Below are 21,715 nucleotides of genomic sequence, written 5' to 3'. Positions count from 1 at the left end.
CAGGGTAGCTTCCCCCCACATACAGCAGGGGGTGGAGTGCAGCTGCAGGTGGGCAGAGTTTAGCCAGCCCCAGAGGCTGACCCTCAGATTGTTATGGTATGCTGACCTATTGATGCCTTACATGTAACTCTGAACCCTCTGACTGTAACCAATCTTGGTGGAACACGCCTATTGCTAGAAGTGCATATAAGTCGCTGCATCACGGAAATAAAGTGGATTTGACCATCTAACCATATTGGTGAACAAAGAGTCATCTTCCCATAGCGCTCCACCGAACGTGTTTTCCGACATTCAAGTTTACCTAAAGAGTTACTGAGAGATATCTGAGTTAAAACTGCTTCAGAATAGTTCAAATGAGAGTACGGTATGCACTTTATCACGTATTGACTACCAAGCCTTTCAAAGAGTTGAACTGATGAATTTGTATTCTAATTATTGCATAATGACTAAGTGTAGTGCCTGTCTTTATAGTGGGAAAATAAAAGTTTCTGAATGGACAGAATTGTGTAGGGTTCGGTGCCTTTGTAACAAATAGTAAAACTATTATTTTTTCTGCCCCTTTCTTTTCTGTATTTATATGTGCCTGTCATTTCTTCATGTAGTGACCTTCATCTTGAACGTGCCAACTTCTCATTAAAAAATACTGCTGCTTCATTTTTGGCCATGCCTGCTTGCTTCAGATTCCACATACCTGTTTTATTTGTGAACTTGAAAAAAAACCCCAGTGAATAGGAATCTAATATGTAAAGTGTGACATGCTGGATTTTTGATTTTAAGTGCCATTATATCCACATAATCTCTTCTGATCACTGTGGACAATGGTACCTTGAAAGCTCAAAATAAACTTTGGGGTTGTAACCAAGTTTTAGTATATCAGTAATGAGAATGTTTACTTTCAAAGAATAAAACTGAGACAAAGCTAAGTTTATGTAGGTATTTGTTTGGAATGTGATATTTTTAGAATTTAGGACAGAAATTGTAGTCATTTACAAGTTAAATTTCCTTGTATTACTCTCATAGGTGTTGACTTCAAGTCAAGTTAAATCACTGCAACTAGAACTGCTATGAAAGAATTTCATGTATACCAAGATCATTATTTTTTAAAATGCTTTTAAATAAGACTTTTTTTCTACCCTATGTAGAACTATTCCATTGAGAGAATTTTCCTCTGGCTTTACCCTTGTTCCCAGGTTGAGCATGTGCTTCCTCTTCTGAAGCGAGGAATTGGAATCCATCATGGTGGTCTGCTCCCTATCTTAAAAGAAACCATAGAAATTCTTTTCTCTGAGGGCCTAATAAAGGTATATATTTCAAGTCCACAAAGATTTTTCTGTGTTATGAGTACACAGGTAGTAATCCTGAAAAACTGAGAAGTGTGACTTTGCTCAGACTATATGCTAGTTTTTTAGCTTCTTGGCTGAAAATGTGGAAGACTCATCACACATTTCAAGCTACAAAATGGAGGTGATTCTATGTAGGAAACATAAGGCATAGTAGATATAGTGAAGACATTACTTGAACATTGTGTGGACCAGTAAGTGGGCATTTTTTTAAAAAGGTATACATGAAAGGTTGTGTACATAGAGGGTGCTAAAAATGCACACAGCACCTCTGAAAGCTTGTGGCTCTTCTAGAGGTGCAGATTAGAAGTGCAGATTTCACTTCCTTGAGAAGTGAAAGTGTTTGCATAAATTCATCCATCTTTATCTGAAAAGAGCCAGTTCTTGAAGCTGATTGTATTTATTCTTTAAAAAAATTCCACAAAAACCAACCAAACAACTTTGTAATTTTTGATACCTTTCCTGAGATGTCTTCTGTTCGTGCAAAGTTAGTTGCAGTTCTAGTTTTTACTGTAATGGATTTTAAAGTATGTAAGCTTACAGTGTCTAATGTTTTCTTCAGCTGTGTTAAGATGTATTTTGCACATGCAAATGACTGTAGAAGATACTTACCAAACTGTCCCTTGGTTGCTCTAAGAAAAAAAAACAACTTAATTTGAATTTTTTTCTGGCTAGCTGACTGATGCTTTCTTCTTGCAAACTTTGGAAGTGAAAACTGACTGTTATTTGTCAGTAATATAATTTACACCACCTTGTGTTTCCTATTGGAGTTTTTCACATGCTTCTTTTGAATTAGTTATTTTTTCCAGAGGAAACATAAGAAAGGGAGAAAATTTTTTGATCCAGATTCTAGATATTGAAGATGCCTGTGTTCCTATGTAGACTGTACATAAGTGGTAAAATCTGGAAAGGTTTTGTATAGGAGCAGTCAGATTTGCACATTTACTTAACAGGCTTTATTTTTCGCATGCTTAACTTTTTACTTTGTTAATTTAGGCCTTATTTGCAACAGAGACTTTTGCTATGGGAATTAATATGCCAGCCAGGACTGTACTATTCACAAGTGCCAGCAAATTTGATGGAAAAGATTTCCGATGGGTAAGTGAAGAGCATATTCTGTAGAATGATTGAATTACGTTATTTAAACCTCACTAGAACTTACTCTTGACATGCATCTATTTCAATGTACTAGAATCTTTGAAAAATACTTCTCTGCTTACTAATCCATGTATCAGTGTGCCACTTCCTGAAGACAAGGTTCCTGAGATTGAGTGAGATTGTTTTAATAGATTCAGTAAAGGGACATCAAACACAGGTTATCAGTGGCCATTGGATTAGACCGAGACTTCTGCAGAATTTGTGCAAAACCATGAGATCCAAATACTTCCTGCTGTGTCAGATCAGTGGTCTCAGTGTCGTGTCATAATGATTGCATAATGAAAGATCTAAGAAAGGAGGTGATTTATTGATTATTCTGTTATAGCGGAGTATTTTGAGTAGCCCATAGAAACAGAAATGTGTGAAATAGGGAGACAGAAAGTAATTTAAATGTTTCCAAAATTAAAACCCAGTGCATTACTTGCATGCAAGTAATTGTAAGGGTGTCAAGTCATTACAGCAAACATAGTAAGTGTTGTGGTTCTTCTTCCAGAGACATAAACAAGACAAGTGACTGGACTTGCATTATAAAGTGAACATCTCTTTAGTCTTAGTTTGGGCTATTAGTTTCGTGATTCAGTATGATTGCATGTCATCAATATATATATTTTTATATGTATATATGCTAATATTTAGATACGTATATATTACATACACACATTAGCTTTAGAGAAATCAGATCTGTGTAACTCGTGCTTTGAAAGGATTTAACAGTGTTTCCTTAAATAGTTACTGAGCTCTGAAGGAAAACTTGTGACGTTGTTGGGAATGCAGGTTCCACAGATGACAAAGAAGCATGTTCTATAACTCACTGGTGCCTAAGTTAGTAGGCATAGAAATACCACTTTGCTAAGTATCAGTAGTTTAAAAGTACCTTTGAATCATTTCAGTGAAGTGATATGTTACTTGAAGATCGCAAAACTGTGTTATTGGTATGTTGAAGATGTTTTGTATTTAAATACACCCAGCAATTTTCTATCACACCAGACATCAGTAAAATCTCTAGTGCTTACTAGAATGATGCACTGTGTTACAGAAATCATTGTGGCTATGGGAGCATTAGTTAACTACACTGCTGACATTGTTCATAGTAATAAATTTCATAGAATCAGTCAGAGTTGGAAGGGACCACAAGGATCATCTAGTTCCAACCACCCTGCCATGGGCAGTGACATCTCACACTAGATCAGTCTGTCTAGAGCCTCATCCAGCCTGGCCTTAAACATCTCCAGGGATGAGGCTTCCACCACCTCCCCGATCAACCCATTCCAGGGTCTCACCACCCCATGGTGAAGAATTTCTTCCTAACATCTAGTCTGAATCTCCCCATTTCTGGCTTTGTTCCATTTCCCCTAGTCCTATCACTACCTGACAGCCTTAGACGTCCCTCCCTAGGTTTCTTGTAGCCTGCTGTCTTAGTAGCTCAGTGATCATTTATGAGAAATTAATTCAATCTGAAAAGTTCATGTCTCAGGTAACTTCATTGCTAGTTTTCATGTTTGTGTGTCGTGGTTATTTACTTTATAATGGTTAATGTTGTTGTTTACGTTCTTAACTATGTTTATAATGTTTGTTAACTTCTTTTCTTTTTTCACATTTTATCCTAGATATCCTCAGGTGAATACATTCAAATGTCAGGTCGTGCAGGGCGCCGAGGTATGGATGACAGAGGGATAGTGATTCTTATGGTGGATGAAAAAATGAGTCCAACAATTGGCAAGCAGCTTTTGAAGGTAGGAGAGAGGCTAAATTTTTCAGTTCCTTCTCACAACGGTTATTCTCACTTAAACAATGTAATGTGAAATTACACACGTAGCACAAGAGGATTGTCGCGGAGGGGTATTCTGCCACCTACGCCGGGTTTGGCGTAGTTAATTGTGGCGAGATAATATTATATAAAAATAATTAAACTCAATATTCTGAACTCTCGCCACCCCCAACCACTGTATATTAAAAGGATTCTCACACGGTTATGAAAACTTTCTAGGATAAAATATGTACAGGGACTTATTAATTAACTAGCAAACATTCAAACTGTAAACAGAGACAAGAGTTTTCCCCTGTGGCAAATACCGTTTGGGGTCTATACACTACTCGTCCAGCAGAGCGGGCTGGAAACTGATTCTGCTCCATGGCAGAGGCAACTTATCTTACAGAGATATTAAAGCACTTACTCACAACTCTTATTAATCATAGGTCTTCCTCAGACTGTAATGGAAATTGTTACGTGTTCTAACCCCTCTTGCTTTATAATTCAAATGTGAAAAGTCACACCTATAACATTTTTTTTAAATTTCATGTCAAAAATAACCATAATGAAGTATAATATTCTGTGTTGCCTCTGTTAGGCTGCTTATATTAATGGTACACTCATGTCAAAATTGAAGACAGGGATTTATTTAGGAGTTTGTAGCCTTGGAGCCACCATGTGTAGATAAAACTACATTTATAGTAGTATTAGATTTTATATAAGTTGTGTGAATAATCTTAAGTCAGCATTAAGTTATGTTAATAAAAACCACATACTTGCCTTTCCCCATCAAACCAGATGCCACTATTTCTTTATTTTGTTCAGACAAACAAAATACAGTGGGAAAAACAGGCTCCTTTTGCAGATGTAGATTCTTTGTTGTATATCTTAATGTGTCACTGCTACCTCTTAATTCATAATAGAAGTGTGCATTAGATCACTGTTAGTCACAGGTATTGGTCTCTTTCTTAAAGTCAGAATTTTCATGAATATTGTGCTGTGGCTAGCTGACCAGAAGTTAATGAAATAAAATGTTTCAAAAATACTTGAACTCATTCATGGATGGTAGCATTAGGTTTTGAATTTTTTTTTGTCTGGATTTGATTTGTGTTTTCTCAATGTAATGGATGCATTTATTTGTTCACACACAAAGATAATGCATGTCTGCATCTCAGAGATGGTGACATATCTATTTTAGAAGACTTTTTAAAAACAAGTGGAGGGTTTTTTGCATAGTTACTCAAATGAAAGCATTATACTGTTACACTATTCACAGCTAAAAAATTATCAGGAGATACAAAATGAGAAAAGAAATAAACAGTTGTTACAAGTACCATAATTTTTGTGTAATTGTGATCTAGTTTATTAAAAAATCCTCCAAAAGTTAATTTCTATTAAATAGTTGTAAATAGTTTATGAAAAAATTATACTTCTGTTATTTATCTTCAGAATCCGAACTGCTCTGTCAGCCCAGCCGTTCGGATGGGTGGGATTTTTACAAATTTTGAGTTTGGTAACACAAGAACTACAGAACCTAATCTACATGAATTAAGACCCAAAAAAAAAGATTTTTTTTTTCCTTTTTAATATATATAATCTTTATTTTTTCTTCTAGATTTTAAATTAAATAATAATATTTTCTTTACTAAAACTGTAAGAGGAAAATAACAAAACCTTTTTGCTTTCTATATTGTCTCTTGGTTCTTATCCACTGATCTAAATAAACTAAAGTATTTTATTAGTTTCCACACTACTTTTTGTGTGGATGGAATAACTTTAAAACTTTGTTAAAACACAGGATGGGGCAATCAGGAAGGTATTGATTCTTTTGTAGCTTTTGTAACTTTGTTCAGCTGATTACTGAAAAGACAGTACACCTAATCTTTTTTAAGATGAGCAGTACAACACTAAAAATACTTTTTTTTTTATTACTTAAATACCAAATGGAGGACATTTCGTGTCAGAACAGGCCAAGAGTGTATCAGACTAAAATTTCTTGTACTTATCATTAAGTATGTCTCAATTAGGGTTTACTTAGCGACTGGCAATGTTTATACATATTAAGATCACAATCATGTTCATGTAGTGTTTTGCTGCCACAAAAGGTATTTTGTCTTTGTTCCAGGATAAACTAAAGATTTGTAGGGAAAATGTCTTAAGAAACAAATACTCTGCTTTGAGAAGAAATATTTACGAAGGACATTTTTGTCATAGCTTTTCAACCCTAGTGCATATCTAATCCAAACGATTTCCTCAATACTGCAGCAAAACATGCAGGAATAGTATTATCAGCTGCCTTACAGTGCAGTCAGTGAAGCTAGGACTTGGAGCATATTTTAGTACGAGCAATATTGCTGCTCTTTGACTGTGATACTATTCATTGAAACATTGCATGCCGTACTTCAAGCTTAAATACAAAGTTCAAGTCTTAGATGGAGTTCTTAGGAGGGTTGTTTGTGATCTCAGCAGCATATATTTGTCTTCTCTAGTTTAACTAGGTTCTTTAATTTAGCCTTAGCATTTATTTGACCATTGCATATTTAATGAACTGGAGACTGGTGCAAATCTGTAAAAACTAATCACACGGTATCACAGAATGTTAGGGGTTGGAAGGGACCTTGGAAACGACATCTAGTCCTCCATCCCTGCCAGAGCAAGATCACCTAGAATAGGTTACACAGGAAGGAATCCAGGTGGATGAATGTCTCCAGAGAAGGAGACTCCACATATTCTCTGGTCAGCCTCTTCCAGTTTTCTGTTCCACTCACAGTGAAAAAGTTTTCCCCTGTGTCCACATGGAACTTTCTGGGCTCCTGCTTGCACCCATTGCTCTTTGTTCTGTCATTGGACACCACTGAGAAGAGCTTGGCTCCATCCGTCTGACACTCACCCTTCATGTATTTATAAACATGAATAAGGTCACCACTCAGTCTCCTTCAAGCTAAAGAGACGCAGCTCCTTCATCCTTTCCTTACAAGAAAAATGTTCCACTCCCTTGATCATCTTTGTGGCTCTGTGCTGGACTCTTTCAAGCAGTTCTGTGTCCTCCTTAAGCTGAGGAGCCCACCCCAGAAATGGACACAGTATTCCAGATGCAGCCTCTTGTTGAATAGCTTTCTGAAGACAGCAAATAATAGCTTTCAGTTTGCATAATGCAAAGAAATATTTGATGGGAATTTCCTGGTTTGTTTCCTTATTTAAGATCGTTAGCTATGCTGTTAGTTTCTGAATGAAAAGCTTCTCCTCGACACTAGGTGGCCTTTGAAACCAGAGCACCATCACTTCAGTTGGAATTTAGCCATGTTACAAGCACATATTCCAACAGAGACTGTTTAGTCGTTGAACAGCGGTGATCTGTTATGCCTTTAGAAGACAAAAATCTAAAGCTAATTACATTATGGAAATGAATGGTTGTGTAACAACAACAATAAAAGTACTAATCTAAGTATGTTTTTGAGCTTTGAATTTGAGTGTTCTTTGCATTTAATTAATGCTTCAAAAGAGAAGTTAGATGTACCAAAAAAAGTGAATCTAGCTGGATAAAACATAGAGTATTATGCTTTCCTACTCCTTTGCCTATGGAACATAAAGTGCCCTAACGCCAAGGTGTAGGAGAGACTCTTTGTCACAGAGAGAGTGATTTGCCATTGGAATGGGCTGCCCAGGGAGGTGGTTAAGGCACCGTCCCTGGGGGTGTTCAAGAAAAGACTGGATGAGGCACTTAGTGCCATGGTCTAGTTGACTGGATAGGGCTGGGTGATAGGTTGGACTGGATGATCTTGGAGGTCTCTTCCAACCTGGTTGATTCTATGATTCTGTGTGGCTCCTTGGCAGGTTCTTCATTTACAGGCTTGGCACTACTGTGCTTATTTAACCTGTATGCTACTACTAGCAATCCATTTGGTCTTGTATTTCATTTTGACTCTTAGCATGTTTTATGTACTAAGCACATAACAGGGTGGCAATTTTACATGGTTTAATACTTCATACCTGTTTGCACAGCTGTCTTGTATGAGCACTCTGCAGTTGATGGAAAATTTCTTAGTATAAAAAAGACAGATGATCATTTTTTTAAAATGATAGCAGCGTCATTAGATATTTTTTTGAATTTTAATCATTTGCTGTATATCAAGTGTGGCTGTTCCATTTGGACTCTACAGTACAAAGAAAATTCTATTTAGCATAGAAAGTGAGATTTATGTATGTTTATTCACATAAGCATTAATTTAAGATTGGAAATGGTGAGGAGGTGATGAGACCTTTCAGTTGTTATACGGAGAAGTTTCTGGAACAGGAACTATCCCATAAAATTACTCCAACTTTAGTATTTATGCATAAGCATAGCTAACTGTCTGCAAAAGGAATTGATAATAAGCCTTGGTCAGCAGGGTAATTTTGTGTAGATTTTTGATATAGAAAGTGTAACAAGCAGCTGAAACTTCCCTAGATCATGTGAATTGCCATAGTTCTGTAATAATAATACAAAAAGCCATGATAAATTAGAGTTCAGGAAAAGCAGTGATTAATGTGTGACTGGTTTACACAGAAATGGTTACGTTTTGAATGTGAGACTGTTTATTCCTTCTTTTGATGTGTCTGTTGCTGACTCATAGGTGGCATGGGTCTGGTCCCATATTGGCCTTTCTGCTTCCTCCATCTGGGGAAGAATAACAACAGGCACCGGTACGGGTTGGGACTGCCCAGCCGGAAAGCAGCACTGTCAAGAAAGACCTTGGAGTGCTGGTGGACAGCAAGTTCTGCATGGACCAGCATGTGCCGTTGTGGCCAAGAGAGCCAATGGCATCTTGGGCTTCATCAGGAAAAGTGTGTCCAGCAGGTCTAGGGAGGTTCTTGTCTCCCTCTACTCTGCCCTGGTGAGACCACTCCTGCAATACTGTGTCAAGTTTTGGTCTCCCCAGTTCAAGAGAGACAGGGACCTCCTGGAGAGAGTTCAGCAGAGAGCCACAAGGGTGCCTGGGGAGTTTCAGCATCTCCCCTAGAAAGAGAGACTGAGAGCCCTGAGGCTGTTTAATCTGGAGAAGACTAAGAAGAGGTCTGATCAATGTGTACAAATACCTGCAGGGTGGGTGTCAAGTGCAAATCTCTTTTCAGTGGTCAGCAGTAATCAGACAAGGAGCAGTGGGTACAAACTAAAACAGAGAGAGTTTCACCTCAACATGAGGAGAAACTTCTTTACAGTGAGTTTATAGTGAGGGTTACAGACCACTGGAACAGGCTGCCTGTAATGGTTGTGGAGTCTCCTTCTCTGGAGACTTTCAGAACCCACCTGCATGCATCCCTGTGTGAGCTACCCCAGGTGATTGCATGTCTTGGTAGGGAGGTTGGACTCGATGATCTCTGAAGGTCCCTTCCAAGTCCTAAAATTCTTTGATTCTGTGTTTTAATATAAAGACAGCTATGAATGTTTGTGAATTGTGTTGTAAAATAGTAAAGCTTTAAAAATCACTTAATGTAAAAATATAAATTCTATTATATGAATGGTTAGAGGATTTGAGTGCTTTTTTGTTTCTGTTAGGTAGATTTCAGACAGTCCAAAACTGTTGTTAGTCTTTGCTATTCTTTAAAATACTCGTGTACATTAACAACATACTCTTAACTGTCTTTGTGTGGTTTTGTTCAAATAATATTTAATATTACCATGCGAGGGATTTTTTTCAGGTGGTAAGGTTTATTCTGTTATCTTTTTTTTTTTCGTTTTGTTCTTCCAAGCTGTACTGAATTTTTACTAGATGATGAGGCAGGAAGCACAGGAGTAGAGTTGATCATTTTTGCAAATTAAATGCTTAGCACTATCTGGACTAAAAAAAGTGGAGGTTGTTAGCTCTGCATGTCTGCCACAGAAGGCAGAAACAGGGAATGGATGATGAGTACCATCAAATGCAGGCTAGAGTCCAGAAGTTTTTGCAAACGTGCAGCACAAGATTCTTAATCAAGAGGATATCCTGATACAATGTCCATGAATAGTGGTTTTGTGCACTACGTGTGTTGGCCTGGATTGAAATCAGTATGAATTAATATGGTTTACTACTTCACTTCTATGATAAAATCACTTCAGCAGTACTGCTAGTTAGCCACCCATTTAAATTGGTACTGTGTGCACATTTTCCATTTATGTTTTCTGAAATGGTTCTAAAGTTTCTAGAGAAGGTACCATTGTTTCAGTAACTTGTGGATGATTAGTAACAGCTTGCCATTTAATCTTCCTGTGCCAGACAATGCACAAGACAGTGGCTGAAGCCTTCTAGTGAAACTGTCTTCTGTCAGCGTTTGGTTCCTGTGCAAACAACAACATAATGTGCTGCCTTAATGACACTATTATGCTTTGGTTTGACTTGAAGATTACTTATATAAAACAACAAATCAAACAAACAACCAAACCGAAAAAAAACAAACAAAGCCAAACACAAAAGAAAAAAAAAAGAGCCCAAACCAAAACCCAAACAAAAAAACCCTGAGCCCAAACAAAATCTCAGGATTTGAGAGTTTAGGAGAGAAATGAACTTTCATTTTCACAAACGCTTGTCAGAAAAGCCACTGCAAAACTGAAAGAAAATTGTTATCATTAGTGATCTGGGGACACTACCATTTTAAAAAAATGTAAATGTGACATGAGCAGAAGACAAAGTACTTCTTTTTTTATCATTTATTTTATTTTAATGTTTTGTAAAGATATATAGTCTTTGCTAAGACACACATTTCCTTTAAGTTAAAACATTGCCTATTTACTGAAATTGTCAACTCACGTATCACTGGTGCAGGAGCAAGTCTAAAACCAGTGAGTGCTAATGGTCTCAAAATGATACAGATACTCTTTTTATCATTTCTTCTTTCTTTGAGTTGATTGACCTTAGAAGGAGCAAAAATATTCTCCCAGATGTATTATGCAAATATTGTTATGGTTCACCAGGCCAGCTCAGATCCAAAATAATCGCTGCACAATATTGTGATGAACACATGTTAAATTACCTTTTCCCCTGTCCGTTTGTCTCTTGTCCAGATGAATTTATGCAGCTATGTAACAATCCTGATTTGGGGAGGGCCAAATTTTACATTTTCAAGTTGATTTACAGCATGATACTGTATTGTGCCATATAAAATACCTGTAGTTTTAATTTTTTGCTTGCGTGTTTAAATACTGCATTGTTAAATTGGGGTGCCTTGGTGCAGGTGTGTAGAGGATGTGCGTGGGGGGTATTTTTCTGTGTGGGTGTTTTTCTGTGTTCAAAGATAAGGCAGAAGGCTTAGGACAAAAAAACTTAAGTTACCAGCCTAAAGTAAAACTAAAGCTGGGTCTGATAGTAAGAGCTACTGTGTTAGAAAAGGCAAATGACTGAAAAGTTCAGTCATTCAGAACTGACTGCAGCTGGTGGTAGTTACATGGTAGAGAAATCAATATACTTTTTTTCTCCTTTTAGAGAAAATGAAACAGTTGTGGAACTCAGGCATTAGATGTTGTCAGCAAAGCTGTCTTTTGCCACCCACAGTTTACTTCTCTTGGTGCTGGTACGACTGTTTTGGGGGCAGAGCAGTGAGCCAGAGTGCTAACAAACTTGTGCTTAAAATAGCTGCTTGCCACTGTCTGTTAGCAGTAACTCTTTAGAAGTTGGTTTTGCACTCGTGATAATGTATCTCAGGATCATCCTGTTATCAGTAAAGTATGCAGTCTTTTTTGGTATTTCTGAGAGAGAACTGATTGATCATGTGGTAATTATATGATTGATATAGGGACAAAATGTGTGCTATTAATGTTTCACTAAAGGTATTCTTGTGTCTTAAACAGTCACTGGATGTTTTCTGTTCTTTGCTCTTTTTGTCAAGCAGTTCTTTGTTTCCTTTTTGAAAACTCATTCAGATTATATCTGGAAATGCTGACAAGAAAGACACTAGTTAGTGGACCAAATGGCATAAAATCTGTCCTGTAGTGTATCTGATTTGTGTCATTATTTTTATAACTTTTCAGCAGAAGAATGCGTGATATAGGTTAATGTGTTGTTTTTTTTTCTTTTCACAGCTAAGGATTTAATTTCTCTCAATAAAATATTCCAATTAACCTCAAACCAGCACAATGGGAAAAAAAGTCCAAGATAGTTGAACACATCATGCTTGTAGGTTCTTTGAGAGCAAGTTAGAAAAAGAAGGTCCACCTTTTCATTTTCCTTTCAGTAATATATCTCATCGTTCCTCCCTTCCTGTTCTTCCCTCCACCATGTGTATCTATCTGACAGATGTCTTAAGATAACCATTAACTGCCTCTTCAGTAATCATGCTAGGAATTTGACAGAAAAGCCTGATAGTCTGCTCCTTTTTTGTGTGTACTTAGTGTAGATCTGTATTTTGCGATAAAGTCTCCTAATGCAGCTGCAGAATCCATACGTTGCTACTAGGTAAATGAAGCAAGGGCCTCCAGGTGATCGCTGCTTGCTAGATGCATGTCTGTTAATAACCCAGGGTAGTCAGTGGAGACAAATGCATACTGCATAGTGCATTGGCTGTGCTAAAGGTACAACACAGTGGAACTGCTACAGTTATGTTTAGTGTGGAGAAGTAACAACTCCAGTTTTCAGAAAAAAAAGCCTCTAAAAACTGATTTTGAAAATACTGTTGGCTAGAGAACAACACTGAGAAAACAGGAATTTCTGAAACTTGGAGAAGTACATGTTTATGAGGTGAAGGAACAGGAGCAATTCAGAGCTTTTGCCAAAGCAAGGCTTTTAACTGCTTTGTTGTAGTAGAGTGAGCTTATTTTCAAGTTGTAAAATGCTAATCGTATGCTTAAAATAAAAATTGCCACATCAGCAACTGGATCAAATGCTGCCTTTCAAATAAGTCTGCTTTATGTAATCATTGACATTTAAATAAATCTGCTTTATATAATATTTGAAATAGATGGGTTTTTTGGTTGGCATTTAAATCATTTCTTCACAGTTGAGTGGTGATAATTTTTAAAAAGCTTCCAAAGTGAATCTGCAGGAATAGTTTGCTCTTTCTTGGCATGTTCTGTGCGTATATTATAGATTATGTATAAAGCTCTTTCTTTTCTTACTTTATGATAGCATTTAAGTGAGAACGTGATGCTTATGATTTTATTATTTCAAATGGTCGATATTCTTGCAAGCACTAAGTTATGCCTTAAAGCTATATGATATGGTCAGGAATGGAAAGGGGGATTCATTGTGTGGTTGGAGTGGTCACAGTGGCATTTTGCCAGATCTCCACTGGTCTGTAGATACGCCATTGGCTTTTGCCAGCTCGTGGGTGTATTTCATCCAGCTGCTTCAGTTTGTATCTAGCTACAGCAGTGGGTGTTGCTGTAGGAAAGAATCTGTCCTGCGGTTAGCTGACTGGCATCATTGCTGTGCCGTGCTTTAGTAAATGCCATTCTTTAAATGGCATTCTGTATCATAGAGAAGCAAGGTTTTTAGGAAGTGGTAATTCCTTTTTTCTAGAGTACCTGATGTATTTACAAAAATAGAGAAGCACTTGGGTACACAATTCTTTCATCCTGTCTATGGAAAAACTTGTGTTGTGCATCAGTTAGCAACAGCAACAGAAGTGCTCTGGGTTTTGTTTGGTCTATCAAATGAGACATTTCCAGAGCTTGAGATTTCCTCCATACACCACAGCTCAGCTCTTGATGTTGTACTTGTCAACACATTTCTTAGTAGAAACCCATTTATGATAGCTTGAGAACTGATGTTGTGATTTTAAATACATACATCATGATCTAATTTTAGAGGCATTTCTGTGCTGTATTGCTTGAGGTGAAAACCAGAGGTGTATTTATGATCTGCTCAGTGATGTAAGTGATTGAATGAGTCTCTGACGATTCAAAGCAAAACTTAGGGCTGTATGATTTATCTTAAACTTGTTTTACATGTGTTCCTGTTGGTACTTTCTTAAACATGCTGAAAAGGTCACTTACTGCTTGGGTTTCTCTGAAGTGAAATAATCGTGCAGTGAGTAGGATTCTGACATTCATAAGGTCATCTCATAGGGCTCTGTATCTCATATAAAGCAAATGAGACTACAGTGTCCTTAAATCTACACCTGGAGGAGACTGTCTCTTATTAAATCTGATGTAAGATCATCAGTGGGTGTAATATTGGAATTCTGACTGCATGGGTAAAATGGAAATAAAAATTTGTATAGTGGCAATGTCATGTAAAATCCATTAGATTTAGCTTGATCTAGGAGTATTTCAGCATTTGCATATATAAAGTAATCAGTTGTTTTTTTTAATAGACTATGCTTTTTTTGTCACTTATGATGAGGAAGTATGTCTACTCTGTAGTTAAACGCAAAGAAATGGTTTGCAAGAAGGTACCATGTAACAGATTTTAGACAAAGCTGGTGTTGAGCTTGAAGTGCAGAGGAGCATTCTTCCCATTGGCAGCCTTGCCTGAGCTTCTAAAATGTCTGATAGGCTATGTTAGCTTGACGCATTCGTATAGTTGCTGGAAAAATATTTCTTGAAACATCCTCATTTTCTTGTTAACTGTTTTAGTTGCTGTTCACTTAAAATGGTTAACCGTAACTGAATCATAGAATCATAGAATCAACCAGTTTGGAAGAGACCTCCAAGATCATCCAGTCTGCTTATAGGCCTTGTTGAAATGTTGCTTGTTAAGTAAATCTCCTTTGTATTTGAATAGCTGGTTGGTTTAATGTATATTAAGTGTTTGCTCTTCTTATGATGATGAGATAAGAAGATAATAGCCATGGCAAATCAGCGTAAAGGTGCATCTACCTAGTATGCTGTTTTGATAGAGGACACTAGTAGATATTCCTAGAAAAATAGGGGGGGAAGAAATAGTGATGTGATATTTCTCTACAATACTTTGCCAGCATCCTTTCTTCTTAGGTTATTAAAAATATAAGTATGTCACCTTGTAAAAGTACTGAACTTAACAGAAGCCCGAGTGATTGAGGTTATAAGGCACTTCTTGAGGTCCATTTTTCCAAGCCCCTTCAGCACAAGAAGGGTAAAGCACAGAGCCCAGCACCACATACAAATGTTTTTTTTTGTGTATCTCCACAAGTGGAGAGGCCACAGGCTTCTCTTGGGCAGCCTGAAAAGAAAATTAATTTTTAATGAGACATTACTTAAGCTAAAGAAGTCATAGGCTACCTTATTTTTAGAATCTTTGGAAGATGCCAGTGTTATCAGTGAGTCTTAAGAGAAGAAGGTGTGCAAGTAAGTTTTCCCAGAATGTTAAAATAAGAGATTGATTTAAACAGGTAGATAACTGGAATCCAAATAATAAACTGTAAGAAATGTCCAAGCGTTGTATCTGAAATTTTAATTTTAATTTACTTCAGATCTAATCTATAATACTGCAGCATAGCTATATATAGACATGATGAATCATACATGTTCAGTGTAAGAAAGTTGCTTTGAATTTGATGAGACACATAATCTAAATTCAAATTGTACTACCTATTAAAGTATTTCCTTGTATTAAAGAGAACATGATGATTTGTTTGGTGTGTTCTATTGTTCTTAACTGCACAGTGGTTTTCTTTTCAGGGTTCAGCTGATCCTTTAAACAGTGCATTCCACCTAACATATAACATGGTCTTGAACTTGCTTCGAGTAGAAGAAATTAACCCTGAATACATGTTAGAGAAATCCTTCTATCAATTCCAGCATTACAGAACTATTCCAGAAATAGTAGAGCGTAAGTATTACTGTATGTTATACTCAGGAGAGTTAGTATAAAAGATGCTGCACTGCAGGAGTGGGTAGTTACGGTTATGGCACTTAAAAGAATTTATATATGTGCAGTACTTGGCCTTGTTCAATCTCATCCCATTGGCCTCTGCCCACCCATCCAGCCTGTCCAGGTCCCTCTGCAGGGCTCTCCTACCTTCCAACAGATCAACACCTGCTCCTAGCTTGGTGTCATCTGCAAACTTACCGATGCTGGACTCAATGCCCTCGTCCAGATCATCAGTAACGATGTTGAACAGGACTGGGCCCAGCACTGATCCTTGGGGAACACCACTAGTGCCAGCTGCCAAGTGGATGTGGCACCATTCACCACCACTCTCTGGGCTCGGCCATCTAGCCAGTTCCTGACCCAGCATAGAGTGAATCTGTCCAATCCATGAGTTGCCAGCTTGGCCAAGAGCTTGTTGTGGCAGACAGTGTCAAAGGCTTTGCTTTAGTCTGGGTGGACTACATCCACATCCTTCCCCACATTCACCAGGCAGGTAACCTGATCATAAAAGGAGATCAGGTTGGTGAGGCAGGACCTGCCCTTCCTAAACCTGTGCTGGCTGGGCCTGATCCCTTGGCCATCCTCTAGGTGCTTTGTGGTGGCACCCAAGATGACCTGTTCCATGACTTTGCCTGGCACTGAGGTCAGGCTGACAGCTCTGTAGTTTTCTGTCTCCTCCTTACGACCCTTTTTGTGGATGGGTATCACATTGGCCAGCTTCCAGTCTTCAGGGACCTCTCCAGTGAGCCAGGACTGCTGATCAATGATGGAGAGTGGCTTGGCCAGCTCATCTGCCAGCTCTTTCCGCACCCTAGGATGGATCCCATCCAGTCCCATGGACTTGTGAGGATAATTGAGCAACCTGCATTCAGAGTAGTATGGGGAAAACCAAGAAAACCAACGTTCAGAGAGGACTGAAACTGTATTTGCCACTCTGCTGAGTAACTAAATTTTGAGCTGTGATCTTTCAGTAGTGTGTCTTTCTAAGCCAAAGTCAATTTCTTAAGATCTCAGCTGCTGTTTGAGGGTGCGGCCTCTTTGAAACATTAACCTAGAATTTAAGAATATCCAGCCTATACCTTGTTGGGGAGGGGTATTCTGCTGCCTACACCAATTTTGGCAAGATAATACTCTATAAAAATACATATTTATTAAACCCAATGTTCTGGACTCTCGCCACTCCCAACCACTGTATATTAATATTAAAGTGTTCTACACAGTTATGAAAACGTTCTAGGATAAAATATCTACAGTGACTTATTAATTAACTAGCAAACATTCAAACTATAAACCAAGAGAAGAGTTTTTCCCTGCGGCAAATACCGTTTGGTGTCTATATGCTGTTTGGTCAGCCGAGCGGGCTGGAAACTGCTTCTGCTCTATGGCAGAGACAATGGATTATTACAGAGGCATCAAAACAATTACTCACAATTCTGATTAATCAATAATCACCCTCTGGGGCTACGTCACAGTCTATGTCTAGTGTCCAAACTTCAGGGGATCTCTGCCTGTGGACTTTGAGGCTGGAATCCTCCCAGCTTGAGGGGAAATGATGAATCTTCCCGGCTTCTGGGGAAAGACAGTCTCTGAGCTGGTTCTCCTGGTGCAGGGTGCAATCTCTGCCTTGATGCTGCTGGCTTCTTCTGGATGCTCTGTCCAGGGATTCTTAGCAGGCAGGATCTCAGGTGCAGAAGAAGGATGTTGTACTGTCTCAGCACGATTCTCACGTGGCTAGCAGGCTGATCATGTGTGCAGACAATCCAGAGTCTGCTTCCTGGTTAACTCAGTGGCAATGCCGCTTACCAGGCAATGATGGGCAACGGGCATGCAAGGTGTGCATGGCTGGCTTGGAGACTATGAGCTCCATAGATAAAAGCAGACAATACAGGATCTGGTCCTGATAACACAGTGGCGTGCAGATGTGCACAGCTGGCTAGGAGACTATAGGCTCCACATACATATATATATAGGCAGGCTTAAGTGAGCTCTGAAAGTAAGGTACGCAGGCAGGCAATCGATGTACGAAGTCTGGGCTATGCAGGGGGAGTCCATGCTGCAAGTGAGTCAGAGCATGAGGGTCTGAGCACATTGTTTACCTGTGTACCCCTATTTATTGAATGTGAGCCGAGATTAATGGCCACTAGAATGACCAATCAGGTTGGCAGTCAGCCAAACCTTACCATGATAGGCAAATGCCGCTCTGCCTGGACTTCCCCAAATATGGGGATCACATGGGCTTACACCAGGGAAGCAAGAGCTGGGTGTGTGGGGACTTACACAACATGTTTACAGCCAAGGGTCCTGGCAGATCAGACTTCATGGCACCAGGCCTATTATGCCCCTTTTATCCATTTAATGTGTTTACCCTGTTTGGGCAGAAAAACATGTCCAGCCAAGGCAAGGCATAAATAAGCCTAATTTCGGGCCTACAAGCCCTCCACAACATACCCGCCCTGGTACAACTTGGGACTGTTCCCCCTTGTTCTGTCGCTGGTTGAGCGGCAGAAGAGACCCACCCCCACTCAGCTACAACCTGCCTTCAGGTAGTTGTAGACAGCAATGAGGTCTACCCTGAGCCTCCTCTTCTCCAGGCTGCACATCCTCAGCTCTCTCAGCCTCTTATCATAGGGTTTGTGTTCCAGACCTATCACCAGCTTTGTCGCCCTTCTCTGGACACGTTCCAGTATCTCAACATCTCTTTTGAAGTGAGAAGCCCTGAACTGGACACAGTACTCAAGGTGTAGCCTGATCAGTGCTGAGTACAGGGGAGGAGTAACCTCCTTTGTCCTACTGCCCACACTGTTCCTGATCCAGGCTGGGATGCAATTGGCTTTCCTGGCCACCTGGGCACACTGGTGGCTCGTCTTCAGCCTACTGTCTACCAGTACCCCCAGGTCCCTTTCTTCCTGGCTGCTCTCCGGCCACTCTTTTCCTAAGTCTGTAACACTTGCCTTGATAAATCTCATCCCATTGGCCTCTGCCCACCCATCCAGCCTGTCAAGGTCGCTCTGCAGGACTCCCCTACTCTCCAACAGATCAACACCTGCTCCTAGCTTGGTGTCATCTGCAAACTTACTGATGTAAGTACCAATCCCCTCATCCAGATCATCAATAAAGATATTGAACAGGACTGGGTTCATCACTGATGATCTTTGAGGTCCGAACTAAACCATTCTATGATACTATATGCATTCTATTTAAATAGCATGCAGAAGGGTGATGTGGTAGAGAGGAAAAAGGCATCCTTATGGTACGTCATTTATTTACGTTTACTAGATTATTACTAAGAAGAAAATACTGATTCCCAACTGATGAAATCAGAACCTAAAACAGGTTAGGAAAAACATCTTCTAACTTTCCCTCTGGCTAGGAGACATCTTGTTAGAAAACCTCTTTGAGTGCTCTTATTTTCATATTGCAAGGTAGAAGAAGCAGCAGATACCCTCTTAAAAATCATTGCAAGTTTTTGTGGGACTTCTGTGCAACCCTGAATCAAAGATTCATTGACAATTTCCTGTCTATCCTTCTCCATTTATATTTTTTTAAGTAAGTTTAGTATTAATACTTAGCTTTCTGTAAGTAAAGTGTAATGGACATGTTTATAGCTTTCCAGAGAATGGATTATTGTAAATACAATCTGAATGCCTACAACTTTAGCAAAATACTAGCTGTGTAGATCTGAAAGTGAAACGTTGATTTCTAAATCTGTCAAGTTACTAATTTCCATGAGACTTTACTTTTTATTTTAGGAGTCAATAATTTGGAGGGACAGTACAACAAAATAGCAATTCCTAATGAAGAAAATGTAGTCATATACTACAAAATTCGTCAGCAGCTTGCAAAACTGGGTAAAGAGATTGAAGAGTATATTCACAAACCAAAATATTGCTTGCCTTTTTTACAGCCAGGAAGACTGGTGAAGGTAATTAGTTTTCTTTTGTTTTGTTTCTATTTCAAATCTCTACTTATCTGTGAAATTTGCAGCATTCACTTGTGTCTGCAGCTTACGGTCTTGAAAAATTGCATGTGTCTCACTGAGCAATAATTCTGACTGTCATTACCCTTCTTTGTTAAACATTCAATAATGATTTAAAGAAGATGCTGCTTTCGTTATGAATATTAGTCCATGACTGCTGTTAAAAATACCATAAGTACAAAAAATATAACACTTGCCATGATGTGATTATTAATGCATTGCATGATAACATCTTGTACTGTTTTCAGGTGAAGAATGAAGGTGATGACTTTGGATGGGGAGTGGTTGTTAATTTCTCTAAGAAATCAAATGTAAAGGTAAAATATACATTCTTTCCATTAGAAAAATACATACCTTACTGTTTTTTCTGAGAAGAAGGTAAAAATTCTTTTTTCTTTGTAGTGATAAGAGATAAAAAACATGTCCTTTCACCTCAAATTTGCAGAAAGTACAGGCCTTCCTAATGGGAAAGTATAAAGGGAAAAAAGGTATAAAAAGTCAGACAAACCCTAAGTGTTGTGTTTGTTTTTTTAACTGTTGGCATACTAGTAAGAGGAAATGCTTTATCGTGTCTGGATGAAGTAGTTCAAAGGTGCAGTTGACACCACAAAATATTACTTTGTTTCTGAAATATTAGTTTTGTTTTTCCCAACCTTGTAAGTCCTTCAGACTACTACCCACTTCTGGTCTTTCAAGTGGGTTGTGATGATACAACAATGAGAGGCTCAAAATCAATTAAAAAAGACTTCAGGACCTCAGGGCAGCCGCTAAAGGGATCAGGAGCACAAATTTTGTTCTCCTCTATCTCTCTAACATCTGCAAAGGACAAAGGAATGTGTAGGAAGAGCCAACAGCTCAATTCATGGCTCCAAGGCTGGTGTCATCAACAGGGGTTTGGATTCTACAACCACGGCTCGGTTTACAAGGCACCAGAGCTACAAAGAACTGTTGTTGTTATCCCAGAGGGGGAAAAGGGTCCTGGGGCAGGAATTGGCAGGGCTCATTGATAGGGCTTTAAACTAGATTCGAAGGGGGAAGGGGTGAATAGTCACCTGCTGGCTGGTGACAAACAGTGGGGCAGCTCACTGGAGGCAGAGGGATGGAGAGCCAATGATGGCACTCAGCTTGCTGCCCTGAAGCAAGCCAGGGATGACACATCAGGACAATCTGAGGAAATCAAGGGGACTTGGCACAAGAAGATGACAGGGCCAGCCCAGCTGAAGTGCCTCTATGCAGATGCACAGAGCTTGGGCAACAAACTGGATGAATTAAGGGCCACTGTGCTGCTGTGACATAGTGGCTATTACTGAAACTGGGTGGGGTGATTCCCATGACTGGAATGTAGGGATAGATGAGTACAAGCTCTTCAGGAAGGATAGGCAGGGAAGGAGAGGAGGAGGTGTTGCCCTCTATATCAGTGACCAGCTGGAATCAGTGGAGCTCCACCTGGGGAAGTGTGATGGTTTGGGGGGGTTTGAGTGTTCCCACCCCCATCCCCCCCACCCTTTTTAGAAATCATCCAGACTAGACTCAGCCGGCTCTGGAAATATGAACGAAGCTTATATTTACAGCTTAGCACAATGTACAAGCAGATATTTGCAGTATATACAGAAATATGCAAAGTAAAAGGTAATACGGAAACACAACTCCCTTCCCAGAAACCTGAGTCCCCAGGAGGGGCTCTCAACTGCCCCTTCACCTTCCCCCTACCCCTCTCAACCCTACCCCAGACCCAAGGAAGAATAGAGGT

At 39.1% G+C, this 21,715-nt stretch overlaps 1 protein-coding gene across 2 annotated transcripts in view; it reads left to right on the top strand.

The window, feature by feature from the left end:
* Window positions 1–21,715, top strand: part of MTREX (Mtr4 exosome RNA helicase) — a 67,180-nt gene that overhangs the window by 16,711 nt on the left and 28,754 nt on the right. For both annotated transcript variants that reach the window (XM_064140709.1, XM_064140708.1), the window contains exons 13-18: window positions 1,191–1,301; window positions 2,337–2,438; window positions 4,106–4,231; window positions 15,797–15,947; window positions 19,739–19,911; window positions 20,214–20,282. In XM_064140709.1, coding sequence (XP_063996779.1) covers window positions 1,191–1,301; window positions 2,337–2,438; window positions 4,106–4,231; window positions 15,797–15,947; window positions 19,739–19,911; window positions 20,214–20,282 — 732 coding nt within the window. The remainder of the gene's footprint in view (window positions 1–1,190; window positions 1,302–2,336; window positions 2,439–4,105; window positions 4,232–15,796; window positions 15,948–19,738; window positions 19,912–20,213; window positions 20,283–21,715) is intronic.

Source organism: Pogoniulus pusillus, chromosome Z, assembly GCF_015220805.1.
Source record: "Pogoniulus pusillus isolate bPogPus1 chromosome Z, bPogPus1.pri, whole genome shotgun sequence".
Lineage (NCBI taxonomy): Eukaryota > Metazoa > Chordata > Aves > Piciformes > Lybiidae > Pogoniulus > Pogoniulus pusillus.
Note: the sequence above shows the minus strand (reverse complement) of the source record. Positions and strands in the feature narration are given on the sequence as shown.